Source organism: Leopardus geoffroyi, chromosome C1, assembly GCF_018350155.1.
Source record: "Leopardus geoffroyi isolate Oge1 chromosome C1, O.geoffroyi_Oge1_pat1.0, whole genome shotgun sequence".
Classification (NCBI taxonomy): Eukaryota; Metazoa; Chordata; class Mammalia; order Carnivora; family Felidae; genus Leopardus; species Leopardus geoffroyi.
Genome location: NC_059328.1, coordinates 213058847 through 213071425, shown reverse-complemented (window position 1 = coordinate 213071425; position 12579 = coordinate 213058847). Strand labels below are relative to the sequence as shown.

Genomic DNA, 12579 nt, shown 5'->3' with positions numbered 1-12579 from the left:
ATGTATTATGGTGAAATCTAGAACATCAAGGATAACAAACAAACCATAATGGTTACAGAAAGTAAAAGCGACTTACCTACAAGAAATGAAAATTGGATGGAAGTTGGAATTTTCCCATGCAACACCGAATTCAGGAAGACAGTGAAGAAAAATGACCAAAATTTAAGTGAACTTTAATTTTAAACATACACAAACATTCATTCACGTATAAAAGTAAAATGAAGACATTTTCAGCCTCAAAAATTTCATGGAGGGCATAGGAAGAGGGATGAGGAAAAGAAAATCAAGTTCCAGTTTTTAGCTTATAAAAAGGTACTAAATAACTCCAGGCATTGGGAGAATAATACAAGCCTAAGTATGTTTATTAAAAATTAAATTTCAACAACAAAAAAGGCAATACTTCCAATGTATCGGGGGGAAATATGGAGCAAAGGAAATGCAACCAGTTCAAAAACAGGTAAGAAAGAAGGTGAGAGAACCAGAAGAAATTCTTGTAAATATTAATAACTAAGAGAGTAAGAATAAATATAAATATACTAGTGATCAAAATAAATGCTAATAGAATAAAGTGACATAAAATATGAGAATATATAGATTGGATAGGAAATAAAATTCAGCTATATATATTTTTTATTGATCTAAAATTGGCATATGATATTATATTCAGGTATACAACATAATAATTTGATATTTGCATACACTACAAAGTCACCACAATAAGCTTCATTACCACTCATCACCATGCAATTGGTCCCCTCACCCATTTTGTCCACCCCCACCCCCATCCTCTCTAAATAACCACAGATCTGTTCTCTGTACTTATGAAGGGTTTTTGTTGTTTCTTTGTTTTTTAGATTCTACATATAAGTGAAATCATATGGTATTTGTCTTTTTCTGACTTATTTCACTGGGCATAATACCCTCAAGGTCCAGCCACATTGTTACAAGTGCCAAGATTTTCTTCTTTTTTATACCTGAGGAGTATTCCATTGTATAGTATTATATAGAGAGTAGTTATATCATATATAATGTTGCAATGAACATAGGATTGAATATATCTTTTCAAATTAGCATTTTTCTTTTCTTCAGATAAATACCCAGAAGTAGAATTGATGGGTCGTATATATGATAGCTCTATTTTTCATTTTTTGAGGAACATCCATACTGTTCCACACTGGCTGTACTAATTCATATTCTGATTAATTGTTCATGAAGTTTCCTTTTCTTCACATCCCCACCAACACTTGTTATTTCTTGTCTTTTTGGCAATAGCTATTCTGACAGGTGTGAGGTGATATCTCATTGTGGTTTGGATTTGCATTTCTCTGCTGATTAGTAATGTTGGGCATAGTTTCATAGTCCATTGGTCATTTTTATTTCTTTTTTGAGAAAAAAAACTGTCTATTTAGAGCCTTTGCCCATTTTTAAATCAGACTTGGGTTTTTGCTATTGAGTTGTTTGAGTTCTTTATATATCTTATACATTAACTCCTTAGTGAACATATGATTTGCAAATATTTTCTCCCATTCAGTAGGCTGCCTTTTCATTGTTGGTTGATGGTTTCTTTTGCTGTGCAGAAGCTTTTTAATTTAATGTATCCCATTTGTTTATTTTTGCTTTTGTTGCCTTTGCTTCTGAATCAAATGCAAAAATTCAACACCAAGACCAATATCAAGGAGCTTATCACCTATGTTTTCTTCTAGGAATTTTCTGGTTTCAGGTCTTACATTCAAGTCTTTAATCCATTTGAGTTAATTTTTGTGTACACTGTATTCTATTTATAAGGGACATAGAAAAAATAAAATGGCTCAAGAACACTGGAAATAAAGGGATTGGAAAAGACACATGAAACAAACACAAAGTAAAGAGTGCTCTGTAGCAAAACTAAAATCAAAAGCAAATGGAAGTTAGGTTGAAAAGCCTTACAAAGAATGTAGAAGGTTATTTCATACTCATAAAATATACACTTCACCAGACTTCATGGTAGAAGTCATTATGTGTAAGAAAATATCTTTAAAATATTGAGGGGACATGTTTTACAGCTATGTAGTGCCAGAGCTAGGGTTTGGAACACCTCTCCCCAAATTTCCTACCTACTCCCTCAGCTCCTACCCTCCATCCTGGCTGGCCTTCGATAGCACAATATTAATCACTACATTATATTACCCTTCGAACATGAAAAACCTGCAAAATCACATGCATTAGGCCACAAGAAAAATAACAATAGATTCTGAAATGGAAAACAATCTTAAGGAACACATTTTCTAACCACATGTCATACATCAGAACAAACAACCAGGACAAAGGAACTCCTTCAATATTATGCACTGGGAAGATTTTAAAACTCTTTCCAAACAGTCCTTAGTTGAAAGAGAAAATCAAGATAGAAATTACAGATGAGTAAGAAATAAATTCTAATGAAAACATATAAAGCCACAAACATATAAGAACCACCGATATACCCAAAGTAGCAAAGAGATAAACATTCATGGCCTAAGAAACATTTTTTTTAGAAAACAAGAGACACTGAAAAGTAAACTAAGTTTTAAATTTTTTAAAATGTTGATTTATTTTTGAGACAGAGAGACAGAGTGTGAGCGGAGGAGGGGCAGAGAGAGAGAGGGAGACACAGAATCCAAAGCAGGCCCCAGGCTCTGAGCTGTCAGAACAGAGCCCTACACGGGGCTCGGAGTCACGAACCCACGAACCGTGAGATTATGACCTGAAGTCAGACACCCAACCGACTGAGCCGCCCAGGCGCCCCAATAAACTAAGTTTTAAATCAAAGTATTAAGAAAAGAGGTCAAGGGGCGCCTGGGTGGCTCAGTCGGTTAAGTGTCCGACTTCAGCTCAGGTCACGATCTCGCGGTCCGTGAGTTCGAGCCCCGCGTCGGGCTCTGGGCTGATGGCTCAGAGCCTGGAGCCTGCTTCCAGTTCTGTGTCTCCCTCTCTCTCTGCCCCTCCCCCATTCATGCTCTGTCTCTCTCTGTCTCAAAAATAAATAAACGTTAAAAAAAATAAATAAATAAAAAAGAAAAAATTTAAAAAAAAGAAAGAAAAGAGGTCAAGGAAATTCCACCCCCCAAGGAAATTGAAGACAAAAATAAGGAAAGAAAAAAAAAATATGAAAATAAAGAAAAGCAGGATTTAATTAAATCTCAAACAAAAAAATAAGAGTAATGGATCAATACAACCAAAAGATGATTCCTTGAAGAGAACAACAAAATGGAAAATTTGATCAAGAGAATGAAAGACGGGTGCCTGGGTGGCTCACTCGGTTAAGCAACTGACCTCAGCTCAGGTCATGATCTCACAGTTGGTGAGTTCAAGCCCTGCTTTGGGACCTATGCTGACAGCTCAGAGCCTGGAGCCTGCTTCAGATTCTGTGTCTCCCTCTCTTTGCCCCTCCCTGACTCTCTCTCTCTCTCTCAAATATAAATAAACATAAAAAAAAAGAGAGAGAGACCAAAAGAAAAGACATAAATGAACAATGCTTGGAATGAGGAAAAGGATGTGTCTGCAGTTAAGGAAAAGATTAAGACTTTACAAAAGAAATCTTTATATATTAAAACTTTGCAAAAGAAATCCCTATATATTAAAACTTTACAAAAGAAATCCTTGTATAATTTTCTACCAATAAATATGACAACCTAGAAAAAAAAGCTTACTTTTTAGGAAAATAGGAATCATCACAACTGAGAGTCAACATGAGAACTAAATAGAATTAAAAGTGATAGAATAAATGTATAATGTACTTTGAGACCTACCCTAACCCTGCCTTTTCCCCACACCTACACACACAAATATCAGTTTCAGAGGTGCCTGGATGGCTCATTCAGTTAAGTATCTGACTCTTGATTTCTGCTCAGGTCATGATCCCACAGTTGTGAACAGAGCCCTATGTCAGGCTCTGCTCTGGGTGTGGAGTCTGCTTAAGATTCTCCCTCTCTCCTTCTTCCTCGGCCCCTCCCCTGCTCACTCTCTCTCTCTCAAAAAATAAAAACAATAACAAATATCAGTTTCGAACAGTTTTTATGGACAATTTCCAGCAATCCTTCACAAAACAGAAAATGTCCATATTAAACAAACCATTTCAATATATTTTTTTTAATTTCAAATCACCCCAAATCATCAATAGACTACTATCTTTCTTCTATAAATGCCAGATAAATACAAGGTAAATGAAAATCCTCAATAATTAGCAAACCAAATTCAACAATACATTAAAAGATCATACACCATGATCAAGTGGGATTTATTCCAAGGATACAAGGGTGGTTCAATATCAGGAAATTGATATACATGATACACACATTAATAAAATAAAGGATACAGGTTATATGATCATCTCCACAGATGCAGAAAAAGTATTAGACAGAACTCAACATCCATTTATGATAAAAATTCTCAACAAAGTAGGTTTAGAGTGAACACATCTCAGCATAATAAAGGGCATAAATGACAAACCCACAGCTAACATCATGCCCAATAGGGAAAAGTTAGAAATGTTTCCTCTAAGATCATGAACAGGACAAGGATGCCCTCCATCTTGCCACTTGTATTCAACATAGTACTGGAAGTCCTAGCTATAGCAATCAGACAAGAAAAAGAAATAAAAGGCATCCAAATCAGTAAAGAAGGTGTAAAACACTCACTGTTTGCAGATGACATGATACTATATGTGAAAAAAACCCTAAAAACCACCAAAACCACTATTAAATCTAATAAATACATTCAGTAAATTTTCAGGATACAAAATTAATATACAGAAATCTGTTGCATTTTCTCTACACTAATGAATTAACAGAAAGAGAAATTAAGAAAACAACCCCATATACAATTGCATCAAAAATAATAAAATACTTAGGAATAAACTTAACCAAGGAGGTGAAAGAACAGTACTCTGGAAACTATAAGGTATTGATGAAAGAAATTGATGATGACACAAATAAATAGATATACTACGGTCATGGATTGGAAGAATTAATGTTAAAATTTCCATGCTACCCAAAGCAATATACAGATTCAATGTAATTTTTATCAAAATACCAACAACATTTTTTTGACAGAACTAGAACAAACAACCCAAAAATTTGTATGGAACCACAAAGGATCCCACGTACCTAGAGAAATCTTGAGAAGGAAAAACAAAGCTGAAGGCATCACAATCCCAGATTTCATGATATACTACAAAGCTATGATAATCAAAACATTATGGTACTGGCACAAAAATAGACACAAAAATTGATGGAACAGAATAGAGAGCTTGAAAAATAAACCCACACTTATACAGTTAAGTAAACTATGACAAAGGAGGCAATGATAAGGGGAAAAGACAGTCTCTTCAATAAATGGTGCTGGGAAAACTGGACAGCTACGTGCAAAAGAATGACATTGGATTGCTATCTTACACCATACACAAAAATAAACCCAAAATGGCTGTAAGACCTAAATGTAAGACCTAAAACCATAAGACTCCTGAAAGAAAACATAGGTAGTAACCTCTTGGACATAGGTAGTAAACTCTTAGCAATGTATTTTTTTGGATCTCTTTAGGCAAGGGCAACAAAAGCAAAACTAAACAGCTGGGACTACATCAAACTAAAAAGGTTTTGCACAGTGAAAGACACCATTAACAAAATAAAAAGTCAGCCTAGTAAAGGGGAGAAGATATTTGTAAATGATATATTCCATAAGGGGTTAGTATCCAAAACATATAAAGAACTCTTACAACTCAACATCAAAAAAGCCCCAACAATCCAATTAAAAAAATGGACAGAGGACCTGAATGGACATTTTTTCAAAGAAGACATAAAGATGGCAAACAGACATAGGAAAAGATGCTCAACATCACTAATCATTAAGGAAGTGCAAATCCAAACTACAATGGGATATCACCTCACATCTGTCAGAATGGCTGGAATCAAAAAGACAATTAACAAGTGTTGACAAGGATGTGGAGAAAAAAAAAACAAACTTGTACCCTGTTGGTGGGAATGCAAACCGGTGCAGCCATTATGTAAAAACAGTATGGAGGTTCCTCAAAAAATTAAAAATAGACATACCATATGATCCAGCAGTCTACTTCTGGGTATTTATCTGAAGAAAATGAAAACAGTAATTCAAAAAGATATATGCACCCTAGGTTCATTGAAGTACTGTTTATGATCGCCAAGATATAGAAGCAACCTAAGTTTCCATCAATAGATGAATGATTAAGGAACATGTGGTGTGCGTGCATGTGTGTGTGTGTGTTTGTGTGTGTGTGATATTACTCAGCCATAAAAAAAGAAGGAAATCTTATCATTTGCAATGACGGGTGACTTAGAAGGTATTATGTTAAGTGAAACAAGTCAGAGAAAGACAAATACTAAATGATTTCATTTATGTGTGGAATCTAAAAAATAAATGAATAAACAAAACAAAACAGAAACAGACTCATACATACAGGGAACAAAATGATGACTGCCAGAGAGGAGGTAAGTAGGGGAATGGGCAAAACAGGTGAAGGGGATTAAGAGGTACAAACTTCCAGTTATAAAATAAGTAAATCAAGGGATGTAAAGTATAGCACAGGGAATATAGCCAGTAATATTATAATAATTTTGTTTGGTGACAGATGGTAACTAAACTTACTGTGGTGATCATTTCATAATGTATACACATGTTGAATCACTCTGTTGTACACCTGAAACTAATATAACATTGTATGTCAACTATACTTTGATTAAAACAAAAAACAATCCCCAATTAACAAAAACCAAAAGACATCAACTCACAAATTCAAGGTCTGGAAACCCCAAAAGGATAAACGCAAAACAAAAACAAAAAATTAAAAAAAAAATTTTTTAACGAATCTAGACTCATTACAGTATACATTCTAAGAGAAAAGTCTTAAAAGCATTCAGAGAAAAACTTCGTGAGTCACAACCAAAAGTCAAGCAATAAACTTTGAAAACTGCCAGTTAATCATCCAACCAATCAATGACTGGAAGTTCCTGGTGTGGTGGCTCAGGATTCAAAAACTCCAACCTTCCCCAACTCACACAAGCCATACAGATTTCTGTTGGAAAGACCGTAAAAGTTGAGAAAAGCATCTAAGAATGTTACTGAAGACATGAAACTACGTATGGAGAGGCTTCACCAGGAGGAAGTAAAATGAAAGGAGAGACCAGAGAGGCAGGCAAGCAGAGAGCCACTTTTGACTTAGGGGCATTTGCTGATCCTAGAGAATCAGAACCTCAGGTCTGACAGCTTTAAGGGGAGAGAGGGACAGAAATGAAGTCTAGAGTCCATACAAGATGGAGAGTCCAGGGGTGCCTGGATGGCTCAGTGGGTTAAGCGTTTAAGATTCTTGGTTTCGGCTCTGATCATGATCTCACAGCTCACGAGTTCAAGCCCCACAACAGGCTCTGAGCTGACAATGTGGAGCCTGCTTGGGATTCTCTGTCTCTGCCTCTCTCTCTGCTCTTCCCCGCTCACTCTCTGTTTCTCTCTCTCAAAAACAAACAAACAAACAAAAAGGTGGAGGGTCTAGCGGGAGTCCCAGCTACCACCACCACATCTTCGCAGTGAGAATTCCGTGAAGGGGGCAGCTGTAGCCTGGAATAATGGCACTCCCAGAGAACCACCTGGCTTCACCCAGGTGCTCTCAGACGCTGACCCATGTTCAAGAGTTTTCAGAGACACCTGGGTTTGGCAAACAGAAACCCTTTCCAAACCTTCATTGCAGTCCTTGATTTACCTACAAATAATTTCCCCAATACAATGCTAATACACAGAAACACCCAGCAAAATGATCTTTGTAATCAGAAGAAAATTTATCCCTTTGTGGAAAGGGGAAAATGGTAACTTTACAATGGAGGAGCCTGGCAAATGCCACCCTAATTAAATAATCAAGGTCGACTTCCCTGGTGCTAAGTCAGGTTGGCTATATCCCCAGATATGATGTGATGAGAAGGGCACTTCACTTCTGTGGTAGTCTCTCAAAAAACCCTCAACCTCATTCTAATCATGAGAAAAACATAAACAAAAATTTAAAAATGGTCTACAAGATGGGGCGCCTGGGTGGCTCAGTCAGTTAAGCAGCCGACTTAGGCTCAGGTCATGATCTTGCAGTCTGTGAGTTCGAGCCCCGCATTGGGCTCTGTGCTGACAGCTCGGAGCCTGGAGCCTGTTTCAGATTCTGTGTCTCTCTCTCTTTGACCCTCCCCCGTTCATGCTCTGTCTCTCTCTGTCTCAAAAATAAATAAACGTTAAAAAAATTTTTTTAATGGTCTACAAAAAATAAAAATAAAAAAAGAACTAAAAAAACGCCCAAAACCCAGAAAACTAAAATAACTAACCAAATAAGAACAAAAACAAAACAAAAAGAAAAAAAAAAAACAGCCTACAAAATGCCTGACCAGTAGTACTCTTCAAACCATTAAGATCATGAAAAACAAAGCGAGGCTGAGAACTTGTCACAGACCAGAGGGAATAAGTGACAGGCTGGCTAGATTAAATGTGGAGCCCTGGATTGGATCCTAAAAACAGAATATGTGCGTTGATGGAAAATCTGTTGAAACTGAAAACAAGTCCAGGGTTTAATTCACGCTGACATTACCAATATTGGTTTTTCGTTTTTGAAAAACGTAACCAGAGTCACATAAGAGGATAATGTCACAGGAAATAAGTCTGGGTGTGCAGAATACAGAAACTTCTGTACTGTCTTTGTGACTTTTCTGTAAGTATAAAATTATTCCAAAATTAAAAGTTTATTTAAAAAAATTGTGAGAACCAGCAGAAACAACAGAAAACAGGGCTACAAACACCTCCTATGTTGAAAATATCAGATGCCAATATACAACTTCTCTAATCTAAGTATTTTATAAAGTCTTTTCATAAAAGAAACCTACAGCAAACATCATCCATAACTGTGCAGTGATAAAAACTTTCCCTTTGAAATTAGGATCAAGATGGAATCATTACCATCAGTACTTGTATTCGCCATGTACAAAGTACCTAGCACACACAGTAAGGCAAGAAAAAGGAGTAATACGTAGAAGGATTGGATCAGAAGAAACAGAACTGTCATTGTGTTTACATTATGTAAAACCACATATATACATACATATATATATATATCGATATAAGTAATTAGAATTCAAAAGAGTTTGGCAAAGTTTTCATTTATTTTTGTATCTTTGTTACAAGCAGCTAGACAGCCTATTTTAAATTATGTAGATTTGATATAAAGATATCAAGTGTCTATGAATAAATCTAGCAGAAGTATAAGACCTCTATAGAGAGAAATATAATTTTTATTAGAAAATCTAGTTTAATTAGTAATATGCATATACCACAGTAATGAGATAGAAGACACAATGTTGTAAAGGTATCAATCCTCTGCAAACTGATCTATAGATTCAACGCGATCTAAATGAATTCCTGGCAAGATATTGACAAGCCAATTTGAAGACGCAAAGGGCCAAGCCACTTTGGAAGAAAAGAAGGTAAGAAGATTTACTGCCACAGATATCAAACGTTCATCTGAAGTCGTGGTCACAATGACAACGTGGTGCGTGGGGAGTAAGAAAAGGCTCGTGCAGGCCAATGCCGGAAGAGAGAGCCCTTGAAATGGGCCCTGCATACAAGACCACTGAGTAGTGAAGACAGTGGTGTTGCAGATCAGCAGGGGAAAAGGATAGTGTAACTAATAAAAGTTTCCTCAGGGGAAAAAAAAATTTTGATAAGAATCAAATTAGAGCCTTTCAACTGTAGATCAGATGGGAAGCAATTCAGTCTCAGATAAGATGAGACATTTGGGGGGAAAAAACATTCACCCAGATCAAGTCTGTGTGTAGCGGAGGTTGGGGGGGGGGGTCCATCACGAGTGACATAGGCTATAAAACCACCACAGGCCTGGGAGAAAGCAAGTAAAAACAGCACTGAAACCAAACTGCTGACAGAATCAACCTGGAAGAACAACCCAGGGGATGAAGAAAAAATCCCCAAAGCACTTACAATCATCCAAAAGCCTCAATCAATCAAGCAAGAGCCTGAAGATGGGATGGTATATATATAAATGTAGCTTACAGTGGAGCCTGCAGAGATCTAGATACAAATTCAGATACCTCATCTGTTCCCCCACCAAAAAAAAAAAAAAAAAAAAAAACCACAACCAACTTTACAAAAAATAGAAATAACAAGAAATGAAAAAGCGACTAAAAAATAATTGTTGTGGAAGAAAAGTTTGACACCACCATTCTGAGCAGAAAGTTAAAAAGTGAAAGAGGTGAAAATTTAGGGGGCAGATAAAAGCTGTGAAGGTCAGCATTGCTTCAGTGGAAGAATCATTTTGCCCCCAAATTGAAAAAGGAAACGTTTTTGAGATGTGAGAGAAGAAACTTCCTGTGCAACGAAGATAGAGTTGAATCTGCCGTTTTCAGAACACAAGAACTGTGGTTAAAGAGTATGCATGGAATTCATCAGTAATTCTTCTGTTTCACTTTAATTATTTATAACAACGAGGGTGCATCTAGCTCATAAAATCAATACTATAATAAGTCTATATTGTACATTGTCAGCTTTAACAAGATAAAGTCATCATAAACAGAGTGCAAAGACAAGGAGAGTATATACCTTTCAGAATATTTAGCAAATTCTCCCTTTTCATCAAAGAAAGGACAGTCATGTCAACTGAATGACATCGGCCATAAATAAAGCAGCAATTCACAAAAGAGGCAGATGGCCAATAAACATGAAAAACTGTCCAACCTCCCCCTGCAATTGGGAAAATGCACATTAAAAGAAGGTGCAGCTCCTTATCCAGCACCTTTGCAAAGGTTGGGCATGGGGAGATGGTTTATCTCATTTGACATTGTTAAGAGAACATACCGGTTCAGCTACTTAGAAAGGCAATTTGGCAGGATCTATAGACAAGTAAATATTAGTAACCTGTGCCTCCACGATTCCACGTTTTGGGTTGTTGACACAAGACAAATACTTGTAAGCGTGCAAAAATATAAGGAAATAGATTATTCTTATCATAGCTTGTTGGTAAAGTGAACAATCAAATATGACCTAAATGTCCATCAATGGGGAGTGGGGGATGATTTAAAAATTATGGCATATCAATTCTATGGGATAGCAATAGCTATTAAAGTAGCTCTTAAAAAGAATGAAGTATGGAGCGCCTGGGTGGCTCAGTCGGTTGGGCATCCGACTTCAGCTCAGGTCATGATCTCACAGTCCAGGAGTTCGAGCCCTGTGCTGACAGCTCAGAGCCTGGAGCCTGCTTCGGATTCTGTGTCTCCCTCTCTCTCTGCCCCTCCCCTGCTCATGCTCTCTCTCTTTCTGTCTCAAAAATAAATTAAAAAAAAAATTTTTTTTAAAAAGAATGAAGTAGATCTATATGATTATTAAGGTGATCTCTAGGATCTTCACTCTTAAAATAAGAGAAAATGAAAAATGTGAAACAGCATCTAGAATATAATCCCATTTATTAAAAACACAAAGCACAGAGTGCATATATAGGAAAATAAGCTATACATGGAAATACGTAGAAAACGATCTGAAAGGCTGTGCCTGAAACACTTAATAGGACCCAGATTAGAAGCTTCATTGGAGTAGGCAGTAAACAGGAATTTTTCCCTCTACATACCTTCATTTGGTGTAAAATTTTATGAACAAGAATGTATAATGTATTCCTTTTGTATTAAACAATAAATTAATTAAAAATATTAAGTAATATCATTTCTGACCCAATGCTAGAGAATAAGATAGGATTTGTACCTCCCTCCTCCCCGCCTTTTTCTTTTTCTTTTTTTTTTTTTTTGTCCGAGGCATAACCCATTCCAGAACAGAAAATCAAAGTAAAGACAAAAATACTGAGCCTGCACTACTCTTTGGCGGTCTGGGCCCTTCTCTTCCCTTTTACTTCCTTTGGTCATGATGACGAGGAAGAACCCCCCCAGCCAGAGACAGGAATGGCGCAGGCGCTGACAGAAGCCTGTTCACAGGACAGGTGTGAGACCATAGCACCCAGTGTTTGAACCTGTCAGATGTTTCCCCTGAACTTTATGTTTTCTCAACTGCCTTCTTTGAAATGGCTCGTGAAAGTAGGGGAGGCCTGAGGGAAACGAGAAAGTTCAGAGGTCATGAACAAAAAACAAATCCCTGTCCTAAAACCCTGGGACTTCAGACGGGCCTCTGTCTGAGCAGCATGACAAAACAGGAAAGTCATGTGTGCAGATGAAAACCTGATTTCCTCATTGCCTAGTCCTCTACTTTATTTACGTTGCTAGTGAGCATTCTTGGAAACTGGGTAAAGTAGAGATTTAGGTTAGTGTCTTTAGAAGGACACCGGAGCAAACAGGCCATGGGCAGAGAGAGAGGTTCAAAGGGAGGGAGATGAAGACTAACCTGGTGCTGAGGTCGCTGCCCCCATCAGCCATCTTTCCGCTCTGGGCCCCGCCTGGGCCCCGCCTGGGCCTCAAGTGTGGCCTCCGAACCCTCCAGTTGGGGTGGCCTGGGTCAGGGGAGCTGCTGAGCCCAGAGCAGGAAGTTTGTGAATTGACTCACGCAGAGGCAGCTCCG

At 37.3% G+C, this 12579-nt stretch overlaps 1 protein-coding gene across 4 annotated transcripts in view; it reads right to left on the bottom strand.

The window, feature by feature from the left end:
- SP100 (SP100 nuclear antigen) overlaps window positions 1-12560 on the bottom strand; it is a 101467-nt gene extending 88907 nt beyond the window's left edge. For 2 of the 4 annotated variants that reach the window (XM_045481648.1, XM_045481649.1), the window contains exon 1: window positions 12406-12560. In XM_045481648.1, the coding sequence (XP_045337604.1) occupies window positions 12406-12437 (32 nt within the window). In that variant the 5' untranslated portion in view covers window positions 12438-12560. The remainder of the gene's footprint in view (window positions 1-12405) is intronic. The other 2 variants (XM_045481643.1, XM_045481646.1) reach the window with 1 other exon arrangement.
- Window positions 12561-12579: the final 19 nt, after the last annotated feature.